Source organism: Equus quagga, chromosome 5, assembly GCF_021613505.1.
Source record: "Equus quagga isolate Etosha38 chromosome 5, UCLA_HA_Equagga_1.0, whole genome shotgun sequence".
NCBI classification, from domain to species: Eukaryota; Metazoa; Chordata; class Mammalia; order Perissodactyla; family Equidae; genus Equus; species Equus quagga.
The window spans coordinates 30918496-30941733 of NC_060271.1; the positions used below are offsets into that span (position 1 = coordinate 30918496).

General features: G+C 51.6%; 1 protein-coding gene across 1 annotated transcript; it reads left to right on the forward strand.

The window, feature by feature from the left end:
* The first annotated feature begins 3681 nt into the window (after window positions 1-3681).
* Window positions 3682-22804, forward strand: IL22RA1 (interleukin 22 receptor subunit alpha 1). The gene is made up of 7 exons (XM_046663514.1): window positions 3682-3790; window positions 7973-8105; window positions 9041-9219; window positions 11086-11261; window positions 15833-15971; window positions 19689-19810; window positions 20804-22804. Exons 1-7 carry the CDS (start codon window positions 3748-3750, stop codon window positions 21755-21757), a joined length of 1746 nt encoding a protein of 581 aa, XP_046519470.1. The 5' UTR covers window positions 3682-3747; the 3' UTR covers window positions 21758-22804.
* Window positions 22805-23238: the final 434 nt, after the last annotated feature.

Below are 23238 nucleotides of genomic sequence, written 5' to 3' on the forward strand. Positions count from 1 at the left end.
GTGTTGAAGCCCTGGCCAGCTCCCCCCAGCACACTCATTCACTCAGCAAATATTACTAGGTACTCGCTCTATGCCAGCTCATGCTGGACACTGAGATATCAAAAAGAGCAGGTTACACGCCTTGGCCCCGGAGTCGGCAATGGGGCGAAACAAATAACACGGTGCGATACACACTAGGATGGGGGAGCTTCAGGGGCCACCGGAGCACAGAGCTGGGGCTCCTAACCCAACCCATGAGTGGCTCACGTAGGGAAGCTTCCTGGAGGAAGTGAATTTGAGAAGAGATCTGAAAAATGAACAGGAATCAGACAGGAAAAGGGAGTGGAAAGCATGTTCCGGGCGCCGGGTGCAGCCTGGACAAAGGCTCAGAGGCAAGACAACACAAGGTGCATCAGAGAAATTTATCAGAGAGAAAAGAAGTGCGTTTTCCTGGCAGTCTGAGCCAGAGGGAATCGGCAGGGTGACTCTGCTGCTGTGAAGGCCAATTCTGTATAAGTCAGTGGTGGATAATTGCTCTCTATTCAGTCACGTGGAGAGAACAGAGAAATGCAAGGGCTGCTCTTTGCTCTGAACGTTTTCTGCCTCGCTGGGGAGACAAGGACCACTGGATTTTAGAGACCAGAGAATGCGATTGTCTAGCAAACAGCTACCAGTGGTCACAACCACTCACCAAATGCCCCCAGTAACCAAGAGCAGCGCATCCTAAAGTCAGCCTCACCATTGTAGCAAGAGCTATTTCCTTAAATCAGAAGAAATTTGCCTCCCTAAGATGTCCCCTCTCTGCACCCCGGTTTTCCTGTTTAGAGGTAGTTACAGAAGGCGGAGAGATCCTTCTCATGCAACAGCCCTCCGACATTTGAAGATGCTGCTGGTGTCTCACCTCCGCCTGGCCTGAGTTGCTCCTTTCCAGTCTTCAACACGAGCACAGCTGAAGAATAATATTGGACGATGCCCGATGCGCAGCAGACGGGAGCTCTAGAAGGATTTTTAAATTAAGACTGTGGTGAGCTGGAGCTGTCATGAGCATCTTGCAGGAGGAGAAATCATCCCAGACGGCTTTGAAGAAGAGGGAATTTAGCTAAGGGAGAGGAGACGGCATTCGAGGACGGGGTACAGCCCAGACAAAGACTCTTCTTTAATGCCTATTTGTTTTGTTCAGTAACCTTGCTTTTCCTTAATGTAAAATAATATATTTCCTATAAAAGCTGTAGAAAGTCCAGATGTGGGGCCAGCCTGGCGGTGTAGCGGTTGGGTTCATGTGCTCCACTTCAGCAGCCCAGGGTTCACAGGTTCAGATCCCAGGCGTGGACTTTCACACTGCTCATTAAGCCATGCTGAGACGGGGTCCCACTTATAAAATAGAGGAAAACTGGCACAGATGTTAGCTCAGCGACAATCTGTCTCACCAAAAAAAGAAAAGAGAGAGAAGAAAGTACAGATGAGCAATGGAAGGAAAATAAAAACCACCTGTAATTGTATTGCCACCCAGGGATAACTCCATTAATATTTTCACATTATAATTACATCCGTCAAGACTTTTTTCTCTGCATGTGTATGAATGTGTTTTAACCAGGCTCGTACTAGACATAGTTTATGCCATGCTTCTTTTCATTTGGCAAAATATAGAGAATCTTTGCCAGGCCACAAATCTCTTTTCTCCAGCATCATTTGGAAGGCTGCATTCATCTTGCATCGGGTGGACAGACCGTTATTCATTTAAGCAAACTCATGTTGTTGGACATGAAAGCTGTTCTCTTGTTTTTCACTATTAGAAATGAAGTCTGGATGTTCCCAGTTCCTTAACAATCCAGGCAGGTTCCTTCCCGTTAATTCCCACATAACCAGAGGCTCTCACAGCTATCGGGAGTCTTCTTCTTCCATCCAGCTCTCTCCCCCAGGTGTTCTCGGAGTGGCCAAAGAAGGCTTCCCGTTCCACGGAACTAACTTCCTCTCGGACAGCCAGCCAAGATTGCTCCAGATTGCTCTTCCCCCTACAGGTCACTTCTCGCCATTTTGTGACCTGTTTCTCTGCCCATGATCTCTCCACACCACCTTGTCCCTAAAGTTATCAAAGGCCCCGTATCCATCATGGTCCATTCAGGAGCACAGAAACCTCTCGAGGCTTTCAAACCAAAGGAGTTTCATACAAAGGGGTTGGTTACCCGGGTGATGGAAGAGCTGAGAATCCATTCAGGGACCTGGAGGCAGCCCAGAGATGGGCCACAGCAAAAAGTTGCCTCATCCTTCGAGTTAAAGGGAAAAATGGCGGGGTGCGGGGACGTTGTTACCAGAGCCCAGGAGCTGGCCACCTGACAGAAAGATGGTGGTGGCTGCCTGGCCGGAGGGAACTGGAGCTCCAAAGGACACACAGCCATTGCTGGGGTGCCACTCAGGGCAGAGAAGAGGGGTAGGACTACCCGGACTTCTCTCCTCCGCTCTCCTGGCTTCCTCCAGTGCCTCCCGTTGGGTGAACCCATCAGGAAGCAGTTAACAAAGGAGTCTGAGAAACATAATTTCCTGCAATTACAGGAAATGACCGGCCCAAGCCGTACCTTAATCCCTCAAACCATAGCTCAAATTCGACTGCTTTGTCAAACAAACCTGGCCAAAGACTCAGGGCTGATGGAAAACAATTACAACATAGAAAAGAACAACTTGAATACAGCTCCCTGGATATCACGGCCTACTACATCTGAAAGCTAGACCCAATCGGGTCCCTTAGCCAGCTCTCCTGCTATCGGGCTCAGCCTGCCGTTGTGTGACTGGGACCAGCCAAACTCTCCCCAGGGGCAGAGGGCTTTGATTGTGTCCACCCTAACCAGAGTTCAGGCTCCTTCAACCTTCTCTGAGGCCCAGCAAGGAGAAAATAATTCCCTAAACACCCATCCCAGTGGATTTCACAATAGTCCCTGTGGATACAGCTCTGTAGGGCAGTATACCGGGTGAGCAGTTTGAATCTTCACAGTCCTAAACCAAAGGTCCATTCATGAATTTTACTCCCCATCTCTAGCACAGTAGAGTCACTAACGTTTCGGATCTGTTTTTTCCTAACCTTTTGCAGGTCCCAGACTCCAAAGGCTCAAGGTCAGGGTGCCTGGGCTTCTCAGCCTGTCTAGGAGGACAGCTATCCCCAAGCCCATCATCCAGGCTGGGGGACCTGCTTTGATACGGGGCACAAAGAGGGGCAGCAGCATCCTATATGTGCTCCTGCCAGAACGAAGCCAAGGAGTCATAGCTTTTCCTTTGCCACAAGGAACATTCTGGAATGTATTTTCTGCTCCCTTGTCCAGTTATTTTCCTCAGGGTAAATCCCTGAGAACAGAATCACTGGGGCAAAAGATATGCACGTGTTTCAGGCTTTTGATACACGGTGCCAAACTGCTCTCTGATAAGGCTGTGCATCATGGATGATTTTTGCCTTTTCTGCCTCTCGGTTCCCTGATAAACCACTAAAGAGTCTTAAGATGAATCAGCTGCCAGACCAGATAAACAAGCCGACCTGTCACTGTGGCTGTTTTCTGCAACTAGGAAGGGAACTCCCTCGGTTCCCGCCCAGGCCCTGGAATTTCAAAGCACGTAGGCCAGGCACCTTTGTACCCCACTCTCCACTGCTCTGGTCCCACCCTCCCCTTCTTTCCCCGCCCCCGTGCCCGGGTGGAGCCAGCTGCCAAGGCGGCAAAGCTTCCCAGCCCTCCCTCCGTGCTCGGCCCACAGTGGAAGCCCAAAGAGGGCTCTGTGCCCGGCCCAATGAGGATGCTACTGACCATCCTGGCTGTGGGATCCCTGGTCGGTGAGTGCCCCAACACCCTGTGGTCAGACTCCTTCCCACCCCAGGGGCCCATGATCAGGGTTGTCTCCCCCACACCCCACCCAGCCTCAGGACAGGCAGTTTCAGTTTCTCCTCTGCTAAGGGCTGAACTGGGTGCCGAGTTTCCTTGGAGAAGTGGATGCCAACTCAGGTTATGGGGGAGGATGAGAGGGTCTCCCTCAGACCCTGGGTTCTTCCAGAGACTCAACTGACCTCAAGACTCAGGGAGGCAGCCAGCTGTCTGAACAGGGGGTGCTGGATCCCCTGCCGCAGAAGATAAAGAACTGGCTTGAGGGAAGCCGGCATCCTTTGATCCTCAGAATGTTCTGGTAGAAGTTGTGCCATCCATTCTCTGCTTCTGGCTGGCACTGACCTGACAAGGGGAGGCAGGGGAGGGACCGGATGGATAAAGCTTGAGTCTGGCCCTTGACTCCCTTCACGCCGCTCCAGGGGCCTCTTCCAGCCCCTTTTGCTAGATCTGAAAGAGCATTTTCTCCCACAGTGGCCAGGTCTGCTGCATTCATAGGTCCTAAAACACCAGGGTCCTTTTGAAAACAGGACTAAAGGGCACCATTTTCAAATCCAACAAAGTGGATTTTGTTGATCCACCGTTAAGGAGAAATTTCAGACAGACACGTGAGATCCTAGATCGTGTCTCTGCTCCCTGAGAAATTTAATAAAATTCAGGCAGCTTTCTCGAGAAGTGAAAGCATAGTCCTGACTGAAGAGGAGGAGAGATGGCCTCTACAAGGCCCTTTCTAGCTCACATGCAGAATGAGGCCCATGAAGCCCCAGAGCATCCTGGTCCCCTGTACTCATGTCCCCAGCCAGTGCTGACTGGATCCACAGTGTTTCCAGCTGCTTCCTGGGCACTTCTAGCATCACACTAGGCCCTCCCCTCCACACTGGGCTCGTGAGAAGCTCAGGAGACTTTATGTGTCCCCAAGAGACCCCAAAATATGTTCCTTTAGACCCCCACTCATTCCGGTTGAGAGTCTTGGAGGCTCCTGACCCTTTAAGATGAGGGACCCACAGGAAACAGCCCTTGAAAGACGGCTACAAGTCTTTAATCTCCCTCAGGGGACCCAGTTCCCCATCCCACCATGCCTAGGCTGATTGATGAGCATGTCGAGTTGTTTCTGTGTGTTTGTTTTTCCTTAGCTTCTCAACTGGTTGACACAGAATTGCTTTTTCATGCAAGTAGGAAAACTTCCTTTTATCGAATCTGTCGGTCTGTTGGTCTCTGGACAGCACGGGTCTCCTCAGGATTTCACAGTGTAGACGTTCATCTGGGACGTGCAGAAATGACACGGGCTGAGGAACGATGGTTTTGAGGAGGAAAAGGATCAAATACGGTGGGAGGAGAGGGGAGACCTTGTTAGCCCTCAACACCTCCTAAAAGAGGGGGACCAGCCAAGGTCTGTGCACCCCAGTTCAGGAAGCCAGTTTCAGCTCCTTCCTGGAAAGTGGTGCCAACCTCCACCTGACCTGGGCCCTTTCCCTCCTGAGCATGTCCCAGCCTCAGCCTCACCCCGATCCACATAGCCTGCCCAGGATACTGACCCCCAACCAGCAACCTTCCCACTGCAGACCCTAACCTACCACTAGGAGAAGCTAAGCCCACCCCCAGACAGACCCTGGCCCTCTCTCAAATCCCACCCTCTCTCTCTCCTGCCCTTGACCCCCTGCCCGAAGCCACCATGACTTTCTGACCCCACGTGGACTCCTTCCCTCAATTTAAGACCCAGCCTTGAATCCAGAATCCTCCCTCCAGAACTGCCCCCAATGCTGCCCTCATTCAGATTCAGACAAGATGTCAACCACACCTTGGGGCTCAGCAGCATAGCCATCACACTGAGTAGATGCCGTAAGACCCTGGCAGTCCCCAAGACCCCATGCTGGGGGCTCCAGGAATCCTAGAAGACAAATATCTCTGCAGCTTCTAGGGCTGACCAACCCAGAGTCAGAGAGGAGTGCAGCCTTAGATTTCGCCAGTGGGTGCACAGCAGGGTGGACTGTCCTAACAGTGTTTCCCACCCCCACAGGTGCCTCTCCAAGCCTGTGGGCCCCTCTTGCGGAAACACTGCATGCACACTCGGAGCAGGGGAATAAGCAGCTATCCACTGCCTCACAGCTTGGGCTGCTGGTGGTCACGGTCATGTCCAGGAGGAGCACACACACATCAAAGGCACACATATACACAAGGCCTCCAGGCCTCCACTCAACTGCATCTGCAGCTGTTTACTTCCCGCCCCAGCCAACCAGGCCCTTCTGAGCATGCTCAGAGCCACTGCTGGCTCTGGCCGCCATTTTCCTGCACCCTCTTCCTCTCCACAGACCTAGCTTGGAGGGCTGAGGGGAGCGTTTTACAAGTCAAAAGCTCTTATTTCCGGTGAAGATCGCTTCAGAGGCAGCAGCCCCTCCGTAGTCCCCTTCCTCGGCCTCTGGCCTTTGCTACCCTTTCCTTGACATAACCAACAGTAGACTTGGCAGAGGCCTAGGCTGGAAGAGGTGGCTGTGAACTCTTCAGGGCCAGCTTCTCCTCTCCTCTCTCCTCCCTTCGCTGGGCCTATTATCAGGGGCTCAGGCCACGGAAACTCCCCGGGCGGAAGAAAGAGTAAACAGGACAGACCCCTCCCTATACCGTGAGTCTCTTGCTTTCCCAGATCCCCTGTCCTCGCACTCAACACACACATATAAGGACTTCCTACGTGCTAAAGGCTCTCATAGACGTTGCCTGTTGCATCCACCCCACAACCAGTCCAGCACTGCGATGGATAGTGTAGGCTCTGTCACTCCCTAACAGTGATACTGGGCAAATAACCTTCTCTGAGCCTCAGTTTTATCACCCACAAAATGGAGATAATGATAGTAGCTGCCTCATCAGGTCTTCAGGAGGCTTTAATGAAGTAAGAGCCCTGTGTCCCTGTGCATTTGAGGTCCATTTCATGCACGTCAGCTGCCGGTGGTGTTATTATTTGTATTTAGTAAGTCAAATCACTCCCATTTTAGAGACGAAGAAATTAAAGTTCTAATAGCTTAAACAGCAAGGTCGCCCTGCCCGTATGTGGCCTGAGTCAGCATCCGTCCGCACTACGAAGTCCACAGAGCTGCCAGGTGCCTCCGCCTTCCTGAGAAGGCACGGGGTGGGTGGGCAGTGATGGGTTCCGCCAGCAGAGAGGCAGGAATTCACAGACATCTTCTCCACCCTTGTTTGAAGTTATTGACTCTGGCCAAGTTACTGCTTAGACATCTGAGCTGACTCTCTCTAAAATACGGTGCCACTCTCTCTAAAACACCAACTTCAGGTGGCGTTAAGAGGTGAGTGAGAGACGATAACGAGTATTGGCAAGGAGGCGGGATCACTGGACCACTCAGACATTGCTGTGGGCCTGTAAGATGGTGCAGCCACTTTGGAAAACAGTTTGGCAGTTCTTCAAAAAGTTAAACATAGAATCAGCATATGACCCAGATAGTCCACTCCCAGCTGTACACCCAAGAGAACGGAAAACATATGTCCACTTAAAAACTGGTACACAAATGTTCACAGCAGCATTATTCATAATAGCTGAAGAGTGGAAACAACCCAGATGTCCATCAACCAAGGAATGGATAAATCAAACGTGGTATAGCCACACAATGGAATATTATTCATCCTTAAAAAGGAAATGAGTGCTGATTCGAGCCACAATATGGATGAACCTTGAAAACATGATGCTACATGAAAGCAGTCAGACAGAGAAAAGGCCACATATTGTGTAACTCTGTGTGAAAAGTCCAAATAGGCAGATCCATGGAGACAGAAAGCAGAGTAGTGGTTTCCCAGGGCTGGGGGAGGAATAGAAAGTGACTGCCTGTGGACACAGGGTTTCTTTTTCGGGTGATGAAAACATTCTGGAATTAGAAAGTGGTCACGGTTGCACAACTTTGTGAATATGCTGAGAAGCCACTGAATTGTACACTTTAAAATGGTGAATTTTGTGGAATGTGAATCATAGCTCAATGGAAAGAAAAATAAGCAGGCCGGAGAGCAGCGATGGGCGGTGGACCCAGGCTTTCGTGAGTGGGTACTACCACTCACTCCCCCTCACTGGACAGTCTGTTAGCAGGCTGGGGGGCAGGGCCCACGAGCCCACCGGCTCACAGTGCTCCCACTTCCCGCAGGTGACGTTGCTGAGGACACCTTGGATCTTCTTCAGCACGTCAAATTCCAGTCCAGCAACTTTGAAAACATCCTGACGTGGGACAGCGGGCTGGAGAGCGCCCCAGACACGGTCTACAGTGTCGAGTACAAGACGTAGGCTTCCCTCCCAGCATGACCTCTTTCGACTCTGCTCTGGAACCAACCCCTCCAAGAAAATCGCCCCCTTCCATGAGTCCCCACAGCCCCCACCTGGATTGGTGTTACACAGCTCCCCCCTCCTACTCAGCTATAGCTTTGCTTCTGTATGTTTTTTGCAGAGGGAGGAGAAAATCATGGATAAAGGTGCAGGCTCTGGCGTCAGACAGCCCAGGCTTGAACGCCAGCTCTTGCCTATATAACTTTGGGCAGTTGGGTAACCTCACCAGGCCTCAGTTTCCCCATCTGTAACCTAAAAATAGCGATAGTACTTTCATCATAGGGCTGTTAGGTAGGTTAAATAAGATGGTCATTAGCACTTGTGCCTGGCAAATTATAAGCTACTGATAATTGTTTTATTATTATTGGTGAACATAGGTCAACAGAAAGTTGTGCCCACCGCCTCAGGCCCATGCCCCCATTCCCCTCCCTTGCAGCAAGTAGGGCTGGCATGGGCTCAGGAGTCTGCAAACCTGGGTTCCATCCCTGGTCCTGCCACTTCGTCCTGTGTCTAGTCACTTTCCCTCTCTGAGCGTCAGTCCCCTTATCTGTAAAATGGGGATAACAATGCCCACCTCAAAGGGTTGTGGTGATGACAGGCCCAGAACGTGGACTCAGACTGGCTGGGTTCAAATCCTGGTTCCCCACAGGCGTGCTTCAAACCCCTGGGCAAATTCTACTTCTAAGCCTGAGCTTCCCTGTTTGAATAGGAGGGAGGATAATGTCTGAGCATCACAGATCATGGTGAGGACTAACAGATCACCCACACAAAGGGCCTGGGCCACAGAACGTGCTGAGTAAATATTAGCTATCGTTATCGTTATTAATAAGCCGCAGGCCCAGTGCCAGGCCTGCTCAATAAAGGGGTGCTCCGTCCCCCTCCTCACCTGCAGGTACGGAGAGAGAGAGTGGCTGGCAAAGGAGGGCTGCCAGCAGATCACCCGGAAATCCTGCAACCTGACCGTGGAGACCGGCAACGTCACAGAGCTCTATTACGCCAGGGTGACCGCCACCAGCGCAGGGGGCCGGTCAGCCACCAAGATGACCGACCGCTTCAGTTCACTGCAACACAGTGAGTAGGAGCCGCTCTTATTTCCGGGGATGGCCCAGAAGGGACTGTGGGGGGATGGGAGGGCAGTCAGGGCTGTGACTTTTACAGAGCATCCCCGTGAGGTTGTTCGTCTTTCTCCATCTCCATCCCCATCTCCCTGGTTGAGACCACCTTCATCCTGCCTCTCAACTACAACCAAGGCCTCGAACTCCGTCCCCCCAGTCCCGCCTTGACTCTTCCAATCCATAGTCTTGGTCTCGGTTTCGGTGTCACCTCCTAAGTGAGCGTCCCCACTCCCAGCCCTGACAACCCGATTTCACTAGGTCACCACCTGTTATTTTCTGTCATAATAAACTCTTCATTGTCTTCACAGCTCATATCACAATCTGCAATTATGGTGTTTGCATACGCATGTATCAGCTGCCTCCCCCTCTGACACATTAGCTCCGCGACAGCGTGTGTGGGTGTAGAACCCACCATGTTCCCAGCCCCTAGCATAGTGCCTGGCACGTGGGAGATGCTCCATACATAATGGATGAATGAACGAATATGAGCTGCCGAACTCCCACCCAAGTTAAGCAGGTGGTGACGTTCACCAATTGACTTAAAAGCCACATGGTTTTTTGAGAAAACAAAAAAATGAAATTAAACAGATTATTTTTTTCTTGGCTTGTTCATGAATACATGTTTATTATAGAAAATTTGGAAAATACAGAAATACACAAAGAAAAATAAAAGGAGCCCAGAATAACCTGAACAGTAAACATAACTGCAGAGACTAGCAACTGTGTCTACTCTTGTAATCCGGTTGGTTGTCTCTCTGAACATTTGCCTGTGTCAGTAAATATTTTTCCACAACGTGATATTTCGTGGCTGCAAGATGATCCGTTCTGTGGGGGCACTCTGATTTACCTCCCTCCTTCCCTTTTTGAAGGCATTTAACTCAGTTTTTCAATTTTATAAAGAACATGACGGTGAGCAGTCTGCTAGCTCAGCTGTTTTTAATGTTGGAGGTCAATGGACCCTTGAGGGATTTTTATAAATTAGCTTCAGCGGAAGTGGGGTTCATGAATCCCTGAAATTGGGTGCAGGATTTCTATACATGTACATTTTGGGGGAGACAAGATCCACAGCATTGGGGCCGGCCCCGTGGCCGAGTGGTTAAGTTCGCGCGCTCTGCTTCGGCTGCCCAGGGTTTCGCCGGTTCAAATCCTGGGCGCGGACATGGCACCGCTCATCAAGCCATGCTGAGGCAGCGTCCCACATGCCACAACTAGAAGGACCCACAACTAAAAACATACAACTATGTACCAGGGGGCTTTGGGAAGGAAAAGGAAAAATAAAACCTTTAAAAAGAAAAAAAAGATCCATAGCATTTATCAAATTCCCAAAGGGGTCTGTAAACCAGTAAAGGTCATTTAGTTATTCGGAAAATTCCATCTCGAGAGAGACTGAAGTCTTAGGCGTGGCCTTTGAGGCTGAGTCAATAACAATGGGTGCCCAAACAGTGTTTAGGATATGTGGTTGAACCGTCAGTCCCCAAAGCTGCCATTGCTGATAGACCAGGGGAAGGGTGCTCCGGGCAGACTCAAGGTGGGCATGTGGAGGCGCTGGGGCAAGAGCATGATCCACATAGGGGGCCGGTGCCCCTCTCCCTGGCTCTTCCCACCGACCCTCAGTCATCCCTTTGGCAGCCTTCAAGCCAAACACCAGTTCTTGCAGAACTGTCCTCTTCTCACTTCTGGCTTAGCTGATGCTTTCAGAAGCGTAGCTGGGGTCCGGTGGGAGGAGAGCAGAAGCAGTCATTCCTCCCAGCCCAGGGCAGCCTGGGACATTACTGGCTGATTCTGACTTTTTCTCTTCTCTTTTCTCTCTCTCTTTTTCCAGCTACCATCAAACCACCTGATGTGACCTGTATCCCCAAGGTGAGATCCATCCAGATGATTATCCATCCCACCTCCACGCCCATCCGCACAGGGGACGGCCGCAGGCTGACCCTGGAGGACATCTTCCAAGATCTCTTCTACCGCTTAGAGCTCCACGTCAACCAGACCTACCAAATGGTAAGTACATGTGCCGCCCCGGTCCTTCCCGGCCTGGGAAAACCGTGTCCCTCTCAGTTAGAGTGGCATTGCTTTAAGTCGAACGGAGCTGTGTTATATAAGTCAGCATTCCACAAAACACATCCACAGCCTCCCTCTTGTCGATTCACACGCACATAACATGCTAAAGTCCCTGACAAGTCCTGCAAAGCCGAGACTCCAGTTTAACCTGTTTGGCCCAACTTCTCTGAAATTTATTTGACCAGAGAAACTCCTTTTGTTTTGCATTATATTTATCTTTTTTCTTTTTTTTTTACTTTATTTTTTGCCTAATGCCTTCTAACATCCTGGGAAACAACCTCTATTAAAATCCTAAAGTGTCCACTTTAGAAAATGCTACGATTAGTTTCTACCACTGTGGTTCTTTTTGCTGGTTCCCCACTATTATTGGAAACTGGATAGAGGCAGTGTCTTAAGATCAGTAATAATGAAAGATGGAAGGCAAGGGCATAAGCTGTCAAATGATATACAAGTTATTTCTTTTTGTATTCACAAAATATGTGGTGTTTTCCCCCAGCACGTGCCACTAATCCATAATTCCACTGAATGACTCCTCCTGCACTCAAGGAGTTTATAATCTAGTGCGTGTGGGAGGAATTAAAACAAGAATTCAAACAGCTACAGGTAGAGGGACATAAGGTTATTGTGTGGGGCTGAGCAGGGGGATGAGAGAGAGGAGATGTCAACTTAGAGAGATCTAGAAAGACTTCCAGAAAACTTTCTGGTGCCAATACCAATTTCCACTATGCCAGGTATCTAGATATGCATATTATGTCATTTAATTCTCACCGTGAGGTAGGCACTATTACCTCCATTTTCCAGATGAGAAAACAGAGGCTCAGAGAGGTTAAGTCACTTGCTCAAGATTGTTCAGCAAATAGTATAGTCAGGATTCAAATTCAGCTCTGTTCAAAGCCCACATTTGCCTCCTCCCCGCCCCCTCCCCCCTCCCGGCTTACACAATCCCACCACGATCAAAGAGAAAAGCAGGAAAACTTAGGACATTGTCAGAAAGCACAAAACTGCCCAGTTTGGCTGGAGCACAGGGACATGTAGAGCAGTTTCTCAAAACTTGGTTCCAAACCAACACCATCAGAATCTCCTGTAGCTGTTGTCGAAATGCAGGTTCGGGGCCGGCCCGGTGGCGCAGCAGTTAAGTGTGCACGTTCTGCTTCGGTGGCCCAGGTTCACCGGTTCAGATCCCGGATGCGGACATGGCACCGCGTGGCAAGCCATGCTGTGGTAGGCGTCCCACATATAAAGTGGAAGAAGATGGGCACGGATGTTAGCTCAGGGCCAGTCTTCCTCAGCAAAAAGAGGAGAATTGGCAGCAGATGTTAGCCCAGGACTAATCTTCCTCAAAAAAAAAAAAGTTTAAAAAGAAAAAGAAAATGCAGGTTCTGGGGCCCCTTCCAATCTACTTAATCAGATTCTATGGTTGCACCCCTGGGACCTGAATTTTTAGTGCTTCTTACTCACCCTGAAGTTTGAGAACCACCGAGGGAGAGGAACCATGGGAGGTAACCCTGAGAAGACAGGCGGAGCCGTGCTGACGAGCTCCGCGGTGATGGATGGAGGAATTTTTGTTTATTTCAGTAATCGGAGGAGGCAATTAGAGATTACTGAGTTGGGAGAGTCCTTATCACAACTACGTTTGGGAAAATATTTGGGGTTTTACTAAATATTTCATTGTTATTGATTTCCGATTTGACTCAGTTCGTGGTGAGAGAACACACTGTGTATGATTTCAGTCCTTTTAAACTTACGGGGACTTGCTTTATGGCCCAGCATATGGCCTATCTTGGTGAACGTTCCATGTGCACTTGACAATAATGTGTATCTTGCAGGTGTTGGTGGAGTGCTCTATAAATATCGATTAGATAAAGGGGACTAATAGTGTTGTTCAGATCTTCTATTTCTTTCCTGCTTTGGGGGAGGTCTGTTGTTCTTTTAATTGCTGAGAGTATTAAAATCTCCAGGGAAGATCGTGGATTTGTCTATGTGCCCCTTTAATTTTGTGTGTAATTGAAACTCCATGCTCAGACACATACACGTCTACGATCGTTACGGCCTCCTGATAAATTGACCCTTTCATCATGATGAAATGTCCTTTTTTATCTCTAGTCATACTCTTTGTAGGGAAGACTATTTTATCTGCTATTATATGGCAACCCCAGCCTTCTTATAGTTTGCATCATTTATCTTTTTGCATCCATCTGTGGACCTCTCCGGTCTGCGGTTTCTCCCCTCGCTTTCCAGCTGCTGTGACTGCCCTGACTCCCTCTTCTGCTTATTCAAGCCAGTAAGATTACAGAGTTGCTGCCTAGGTTTCAGCCATCTCATACGGTATAGACGAGGGGCCTGCTTTCAGGCTAAAAGACAGAAAAAAGGGGGACATTCTCCCAGTGTCATTCCCTTCCTCCTTTCTCCAATATCTCCCGCTTTTGCTTACTTTCCAATGCCTGTAGGAAGTCTTTATTCTGGCCAGAGTTTGTAGTTGTTATTTTAGGGAGGGTTGGTCCAATAGAAATGATAAATTACCGAGAGCAGAAGGGAGAGAAATTGAATGTGGGAATAAAAGAGAGATCAGGTGGGAAGTCAGGGGGGCTATTGCGATGGTGTAGGCCGGAAGTAATAAGGGGCTGAACCAGGATGGAGGCAGTAAAAACGTGGGGGAAGGATGACGCTCAGGGCCTTGGCAACTCCACTGGCCTTGTATCACATGATATTTAAAGTGTGCAGTTTAACCACATGAGTTTCACAAAACAGTAAGTTGTAAAATCAGTTTATGTACTTCTTCACCCAACTTCATCCCTCTCAAAGGAAAAACCAACAAAGAACCACAAACTTTGGCCTCTTTGTGCCTGGAAAAGGCAAGGCATAGCCGAAATGCAAAGAACCAAAGAAGATTCTTAGCTTTTGAACTCCCAGGAGCACAGCTTGTGGCCCTTTAAATGATGGTTTATGGATCATTTCAGAGCATTAGGTACAAAGGGTGTGAGGGGCATTGGTCAAAAGTGGCTTTAAGGGTTGGGCCTTGGGTATTATAACAAGAAAGGCTCTTTTAACAGAATTAAGGAATCAAGAGCAGGGGCGGGGTTGGGGTTGGGGATGGGGCAGGACCCACAGAGAGGAGATCAGCATGTTCAGCCACGGTGAGGCAGAGATGCCCAGAGAGTGCTGTCCAGGAGGGAGCCAGCAGAGCGCGTTAGGAACTCCACAACTCTCAGTGAGACGGGCTTGGGAGTTATCCACACCCTGGCGGTCACAGGAGCCATGGATCCAGATAAGACCACCAAGTAAGAGCGGATGTGGAGAGAGTAGAAAAAGTGGACGAGGAGCGAATCCCGCAGAACAACACTCAGGGGCTGAAACCAGTGAAAGAGCAATCAGAGAGGTGGGGGAGAGCTGGAATGATGGACTGAGGCAGCCGAGGGAGGAGTTCAAGGTCAAAGAGGTTAGAGCCATACGGGAAGGTGAGAACTGGAAAGCAGCTCCAGCAGAAGGGTCTGCAGACGCAAAGGAGCATGGGCTTGCTTCCGCAAGCAAGGCGTTTGCAGGAGAGACAGGCGTGCCGCATCACCAGGGCCCAAAGGGCCAGCTGGGCTCTAGAGAGAGAGGAGTGGGCAGGAGGCAGGGACCAGGATTTTATCCTGCAGTGTAGGCCAGGCCCTCAAATGATTTTGAATAGAGGAGCGTTGTAATTATATTAATCCTTTAGAAAGATCACTGTGGCACCAGGATGGATATGGAAGTGGACAGGGGCAAAAGCAGGGACAGGCGACCAGTTAGGAGGCCACTGCAAAAGTCCGGGCTAAAGATGTCGAGGCCCAGTTAAGGCAGAAGCTACGAAGAAGGCAAGAGAGGGGGGCCAACCCGGTGGCTCAGCGGTTAAGTTTGCACGTTCTGCTTCAGCAGCCCGGGGCTCGCCAGTTTAGATCCCAGGTGCGGACGTGGCACCACTTGGCAAGCCATGCTGTGGTAGGCTTCCCACATACAAAGTAGAGGAAGATGGGCACGGGTGTTAGCTCAGGGCCAGTCTTCCTCAGCAAAAAGAGGAGGATTGGCAGTAGATGTTAGCTCAGGGCCGATCTTCCTCAAAAAAAAAAAAAAAAAGAAGGTAAGAGAGGGATGGATATTCAAAGGCGTTTTGATGTCTAATAAAGAAGAAAGAGGAAGAGAGGAGGAGAACTCGAAGAAGGAGGGATGATGGTGATGGTAGTGATGGTGGCGGTGCTGCTGATGGCGGTGATCATAGCAGCAGCTAGTACTTATGGAGTGCTTACTACAAATTTCCTGGAGTGCCAGGAAAGTGCGTGGAGCTTGGCAACTGACTGGATTTGGGGCTGAAGCACAAGGTAGGGGAATGGGAATGGAGTATTGGAGACTGACCCCCAGTTTCTGGTTTGGCCAGCTGGTGGCACCATTTCAGCAAGTGTGGTGACCCAGGCAGGGGCCTGAGCACGCGTACTTGGGCTCTCTAGGGAGCTTGGCTTGTAAGAGAGTCACTCTGGGTTCTCTGTCAAATTCAGTACCTTGCAGGGCCGAAGAAAGAATACGAGTTCATGGGCCTGACCCCTGACACGGAGTTCCTTGGGACCATCACGATCTCTGTTCCAACCTGGTCCAAAGAGAGCGCCCCCTACGTGTGCCGAGTGAAGACGCTGCCAGGTAAGGAGCTGAAGCCAGAGGGAGGCGGGCTCCTGAAGTCAAGTCCTGCCTCTGCGCTTTCCTCCCTGTAAGCAAGGCGAGGATGGCTGTGCTCTAAAAACCTGCACAATTTATTAGTTATTAGTGTATTATTGAATTCAAGCTTTGTTTATCCATAAATGAGCTAGCTGATGGGTTATCATGGCACATGTTTGATCTCTACCTTCCAGCTTGTATCTGGATTTCCTCTCTCTGGCAAGCTTTGTGTGTACCCTGGCAAGGCAAATTTACCTTAATATTAACCCAAGTGAGATATACTGGAAAATAGTCTGCATAAGGGGGAGCAGAGACGATAAAAAGATCCCTCAATATCTTCCAAAGTCAAATAACAATCACAGTGATGGTAACTAGCATTTCTGCAGGGCCAGCCAGGACCCGGCTCTACTGAGCGCAATCCTCGTGAGCAATCTATGGGGCAGGTATTATTAGCATCTCCGTTTTACTGGGGTAAGTGAGGTTCAGAGTAGTTAAGTAACTTGCCCAAGGTCGCACAGGTGGTGAGGGCTAGAACTGGGCCTCGTTCTGGAGACCACATTCTCGCCACTGCGTCACCATAGAAACAGTTTTGAGTCATTGCTAGTGAGGTGGTGTGCCATGCTCCCTTCCTCTAGCACACTGACACTCGACTCTTCATAAGCATCATGGTCTTGTTCTTAGTGCTATCTTCCTAGAGATAGGAATGTTGTAATGCTCAGGGCCGCACGTCTAGACGATGGAAGTGATAGCAGTGGCCTGGGTGGATTTGGAGAAACAGCCTCCCCCTTAGTCATCGTGCTCAGATGGATGATGTCAGTAGGTGATTTCTAGTCTCATGAACAGAGCGAGGTGCCTGCTACAGGCTGGGCCCTAGGGTGTAACTGCAGCTGCATCGAATCATCATCGAGTAGCTTCTGGTCCTCACCTTTGTTCAGAAACTCAACTCATCCATTTCCCCAAGAGCCTCCGGGACACTGATCTCTCCCCCTGAGTCCCAGGGCATTAATTTTCAGGGAACGTTATACCTGGCCTCCTGCTCGGGGCACGCCCTCCTGGGGAACAGGCCGCTGGGGAGACCAGAATAGAACTTGGCAGGAGGACGAGAGGAAGGAGACCAACTCTACAGACACTCAGCTGGGAGAATACACATGACTTGGGATCCTCTGCCCCTGACTGTACCAGACAAATCTCGCCCATTCCTGCCCCGCCCCTGCCCCGCCTGCTTTTTGACCACATGCAGACTCTCCATCCTTATCTTTCTGTTGCCTTGTCCTTACGTGACCTAGCTCATGATATCATACTATTTTTTTCTAAGACTTTAGCTGCCTTTATATATATATCACACTTCTTGGTGGCTATTTCTTGCTGACATATAGAAGGCACTTTATCCTTAAAAAGAAAGTATATTAATAATTCCTACCATTTATTAAGTACCTATTGCCAAGCACTGTGTTAAATGCTTTACCTATATTATCCCATTTAATCTTTAGAACAATCCTGCAAGTTGAGTAGCATCATCCCCATTTGACAGAGGAGGAACTCTGGCTCAGAGAGGTTAAGCAACTTGCCCGTGATCACACAGCTGGTCAGTGAACCTACTTAGGGCCATTCGATCCTGAAGCCTGGGCTTAAACTACCACTTTGCAATTTTGTTTACAGCTGGTCCCCTCTACTGCACACTTCCCCCTCTTACTTCCATTTCGGGGTGATGTGTCCTGCCCTTGACCTGTATTCTGAGGTCTATCTTATCCCCAGAGCCCAGAATCCCCACTTTATCTACCTCTGTGGTCACGGAGCATCACCAAGAATCATCCCAGCATCTTGATGCTGGAAAGGGCTCTAGGTGCCCCAGCCTAATTTTACAGATGAGGGAACTGAGGCATCACTGTGTCGTGGCTGTGAGGATGAGCTTTGCAGTTATACATGTCAATCCGGGATTCTCCACTGAGTAGCTGTGTGACCTTGGTCAAGCCACTTAACCTCTCTGAGATTCAGCTTCATTATCTGTACGAAGGGAGCATCCCTGGCCCTCTGTATTTGGTGGGATAACGTAGGTAGAGCACCGCGCACAGGGCATGGCATGTAACAAGAATTCAATAACCGCTGGATACTGTTATTAATAAATGGGAGACCAGAGAGGGTCGTGAAGCAGAGAGAAGGATGATCAGCATATGCATATCTGGCTGAGCCAAACCTCTAATACCCTACACTCCTTACTCCCAGGCCAGTGTAATTTTTATTATTCCATCCCGCCTCCCCAACGGTGACGTGGTGTATGGGAATGTTCTAAGTTCTGATCCTGGGACAAGGAGCAGTAACATTAGGCATGTCATGTAGAGCCATTCAGGTCCTATCTTCTCCCTGGTGCAGGGACAGAAGTATCACCTGACAGGGGACAGGGAATCACTGACGCACGAAGCTGACCCAGAGAGGCCTGTGCCACAGGGCGGGGGGAGCAGCGAGGAGTGGGCTACAAGTGGAGGCTCCCGCAGTTCTCAGGGGTCACAGTTGCCAAGGTCATTGGCAGCTGGAGGTCAACTTCCCAAGCTGAAGTCCCATGGGGGCCAGCAATGGAAGGAGGGTGACTTGGAGAGTCAAGACCCCTGCATGATACAAATTGCCAGTTTTAACAAAAACTCCAACTACGTCTTCCTTACCAAGCCCCTCACCAGTCCCACTTGGGCTGGTGACAGGAAGTGTGTTGTGCTAAGAGCTGGCTGCTGCCTGCAGGGCCACAGGGAGAAGGCTCGCCGCTGAAGCCCTCAGCTGTCCCTCTCCTTTTGCGGAAGGGCAGTGCCTCCCCAGGTCCCTCCTGAGCAAGGTCTTCCCTGATGCCCAGCCCACGACCTTGGTGGGAGGTAGGGAGGACAGGCCCTTCCTGCTGCCACCTCTCTCCTCGGTCTGCCTCTGCCCTGCACCGCCTGCAGGGAGGTGAGACTGTCCTCAGACCCAGGCAAGAGGGCCCCGCTTTAGAAGGCCCTGCCCCGGCCCTGCTCTGGCCACAGCCCTCCCCACAAGATGATGGGTCCTTAAGTCCAAGTGGGCAGATGCTCCTGGAGCCTGTGGTCTCCTTTCCAGACCACGCTCTGAACACCTGAGACCCTGAAACTCCCCGTTCAAATGTCCTGTGTCCAGTTCAGGCAGATCTCTTCCTTGGGTCCTTCTTCTGGAGGGCAGACGCTCTGTTGATGGGCAGACCCTGGGCCCAATGGGTGGCCAATGAGCAGCTATTTGTCGGGGGCATGGATGAGCTTGGCTGTGTGGTCTGGGGGTCCGTATCCCTGTGCACCAGGCCCCTGGAAGTGTGGGATGGAGCCAGGATGGGCGAAGGGCCTGTGGCAGGCTCTCCCCGCACCTCCGCATCTCAGCACAGTGCCCTGAGGGGCCAAGAATTCAAACTTCAAAGCTGGCCTTCCAGGGTGTGATGAAAAGTCTATTTATCAAGGTGGGAGTGTAGAACATATTTTATAGGACCGTGTAAAACATGATTTATAAGTTTTGAATATTTAGACATGTGGTACGTGACCCTCCATCTGTACTGTGGCCTGGCCCTGCAAATGTCGGGGGTAGGAGAGGCCTTCCCAAGCCTGGCCCAAGAGGGCAGGAGACGAAAAGGCCAGGTCTGCAGCACCCACACTTAGGACGGGGTCCAGGTCAGATGCCAGCCTCACCCTCCCTGCCCTGTGCTCTTTGCTCGCCCAGACCGGACATGGACCTACGCCTTCTCAGGTGCCATCCTGTTCTCCACGGGCTTCCTCGTCGCAGGGCTCTGCTACCTGAGCTACAGATATGTCACCAAGCCGCCTTTGCCTCCCAACGCCCTGGTGAGCAGTCGCACCTGGCAGGGGGAAGGGAGGTCCAGGGAGGGCACGGGCCCAGGGATTCTGGCTCTTCCTGAAGTGCAGGGACCAGCCCGCAAAGCAGGGAACTAGGCCTCATTCCTCCCTTCCAACCCAGAATCCACAAAGCCGTGGTCCAGCCGGTCTCAGAGGGGATCAGAGAGGGGTAGGTGATCAGAAAGGGTGGACACGGAACAGAAAGCCACTCACTTGAAAGGGCCAGGCAGAGAGAACAGGCCGCTGCCAGGGGCTGAGAAGTGGGGGGCACCCAGGGGAGACCCGGAGCTCAGGCCCTGTCCGAATGGGCCGCCAAGCTGCCACCTGGGAAGCCAGGTCCGGCGTGGCCAGATCTTCACATTTTTTAAAGAGAAATCAGAATTTCATATTATAACATGAAATCTCCCAAATTTCAAATGTTGGCACCTACTTTTTAAAATGTAAAGCCCTGTGTCAAGCACACAAGTCACATCAGCAGCCCCAGTCTGGCCACCAGCACTGCTTCTGCTAAAGCAGCAGGGCCCGCTGCAGAGGGGGTATAGAGGCTCCGGGAGCCAGCTCTCGCCCCTCCGAGGGCTTTGCAGTCGATGTCGAAGCCCCCATGGGCCATTTCCTGTAAAACTCTCTGGCCCCCCATGATCCCCCATCCTTTCCCAGCTTGCCCCCTACATCAGGCCCTTAGGGACCCGTGAGCAACGAGCCGTGTGGGCCACCACCTCGAACCTCCCCAAACCTGAGTGAGCTACTTCCTGGACTGTCCACCTCCTAGAGACCCACAGCCCAGCATTTATCTCTTTCTCCCTGAGATAACCCAGTGGCCCTCAGCTAAGGGCCCAGCATTTAGAGGAACCCCCAGGAAGTGAAGGGGATGTGTAGCTATGCATCTTGAAGAAGCACCCGATGGAGGACCTCACCCACCCACGGCACCCCACGGAGCTCAGGACCTGCCCTAACAGGTGAACTGTCATTGTCTCCGTGCAGGACGTCCAGCGTGTCCTGACCTTCCAGCCTCTGCAGTTCATCGAGGAGCACATCCTAATCCCCGTCTTTGACCTCAGCGGCCCCGGCGGTCTGACCCAGCCTGTCCAGTACTCCCAAGTCAAGGTCTCTGGGCCCAGGGAGCCCCCAGGAGCCCCACGGCAGCACAGACTGTCTGACGTTGCCTACCTTGGGCAGCCGGACATCTCCATCCTCCAGCCCGCTGGAGTGACACCTCACCAGACACTCTCCCCCCTGTCCTATGCCCCGCAGGCTGTCCCTGACGTCAGGCCCCCATCCTACGCACCTCAGGTGACCCCAGAAGCTACACCCCCATTCTACACTTCACAGGCCATCTCTGAGGTCCAGCCTCCCTCCTACACCCCTCAGGCCACTCTGGACAGCTGGCCTTCTTCCTATGGGATATGCGTGGAAGGCTCCAGCAAGGACTCTCCACCTGTGACACGCTCTGGTCCCAAACACCTCGGGTCTCTAGATCAACTCCAGAAAGAGTCACTAGCTGGAAGCTGTATCTCAGATGGCCTTTCCCTGCAGGGGGTGACCTCCTTGGCTATGGAGGACCCCCAAGAACCAAAATCCTTCCAGCAGCATCTGGGGGTTCACACGGACAGCACACCTGACCCTGATGTGCTACACAGAGGGGAACCAGGGCCAGCAGGGTACCTAACGAGCCAGCTGCCCCTCCTCTCCTCTGTCCAGATCGAGGGCCACCCCATGTCCTTCCCTTTGCACACTCCTTCCCTCCCATGTTCCCCTACAGACCTGGGTTCAAGTCCCTGGGGCCTGCTGGAGTCCCTCGTGTGTCCCAAGGATGAGGATCCAGTGTCGGAGACTGAGGCCAAGAGCCTAGCCCCTCGGGGCTCAGAGCTGGAGCAGCCTGTGGAGCTGGACTCTCTTTTCAGAGGCCTGGCCCTGACCGTGCAGTGGGAATCCTGAGCGGAGAATGGGCAGGCCTGGGGCTTCTTCCTTGTCCCCATCCCAATATCACATCCGTAGCCATCACTCCCACGCCCAACCAGGCTGCACACTCTGCATCCCAGCCTCAGGTGGGTGCCCTGGAGAGAACCAGAGGCAGGCAGACGCTGGGCCCTGCCATGGCTGAGCTCCCGTTGGAGCAAAAAGACATGATGGGCACTCCAGCCAGAAGAGTTCCAGGAGTGCTTCGTGTGCAAGTGAGCATGTGCAAATGTGTGCACACAGAGCCCTGCAGGGCGTGACAGGACAGTCAGAGTGTGGAGAGTCAACGCAGGGAGACTTCGGGCCCCAGGGCCCCAGCTCCCTGTACGCTGGACACAAAGTTCTCCGGGAGCCCACCTCGCTTCCCCCATTCCCGGCCAGTTTTGTAATCTAGTGTGACAGAGAGTGAGGTCTCTGCCTCCTCTGTGATTCCCCAAAGGTGAGAAAAGGAGTCTAGAAAAGGACGCCTCATAGCAGGCTGGGCAGAACCAGAACAACCTGCACGTCTGCCAAGGCCAGAGGCTGCAAGACGGCGAGACTCCAGGGCGGGGCGCGGCCTGGGGTTCACTCCCAACCAGGCTACTGCCTGACGCTGCACCATTTCAACTTCATTCCTCTGCCAGAGGCTTTGCCCCGAGTGAAATGCAGGTCCAACTGGGAGGGAGAACATAGAAGCCTTTTCTGCCGGCAGCCATTTCAGACCCTGTCTGGAGAGACGGGTTTAAAAGGAACAGGGCGCCCCCCGGCCTTGGAAGGAGACACAGCAACAAACTGTGCTTCCTTCATGATTTTAGAAACCCAGCCGTGGGTTCAGCCCATCTGGGTTCAAGTTCCAACCACACTACTGACTGGCTGTGGGACTTCAGGCAAATGAATCAGTGTTCAAAACCTCAGTTTTCTCATCCGTAAAGTGGGGATGATAACACCTACCTCACTGGGTTGCGGTGAGGAAGAAATCACATGGTGTCTGTAAGGGCTTAATGGTGTCTGGCACATGGGTGGCGCCCAATAAATGTAGCTACTTCCTGTTGTGGTTTTTTAAAATCCGACGGCACAGGGAGTGACCGGCTCCCCAGTCTGGGTGGGCCTGTGCCGGGCATTTCTTCTGGACTCGGATTATCCGGATTTCCTCAGGACTGCTCTGGCCAAGCCCGTGGGGCTGGGCTGCCTGACGGGGCAACAGGGAAGGGATTGCAGGCCCTTCTGGAAACAGGGTCCAGAGACAGATGGAAGCTTCTCCCTGAGGTCACAAGTGGAAGCTGTTTTGGGGGTGGCAGCGCACCCTCAGAGCCCCCAGGCCTGCCTCCTCGACGCCCCACCAGTGGTAGAGTGGTGCCACCAGGCCCTCCTGCCCCTGCATCTGCTCCCACGTAAGAAAAGAGCCCCCTGCTCTGTGCTTTCAGAGTCTGTGCTGTCACATCCTTTGTATCATTTGCATGTCAGGTGACCCCTACGACGGG

Excerpts from the sequence above, each read along its gene's own strand:
- IL22RA1 (XM_046663514.1), top strand. The coding sequence starts at position 3,748 with ATGAGGATGCTACTGACCATCCTGGCTGTGGGATCCCTGGTCG. Across the intron at positions 9,220-11,085 it reads CTTCAGTTCACTGCAACACA|CTACCATCAAACCACCTGAT; the intron begins GTGAGTAGGAGC and ends CTCTTTTTCCAG. Across the intron at positions 19,811-20,803 it reads CTTTGCCTCCCAACGCCCTG|GACGTCCAGCGTGTCCTGAC; the intron begins GTGAGCAGTCGC and ends GTCTCCGTGCAG.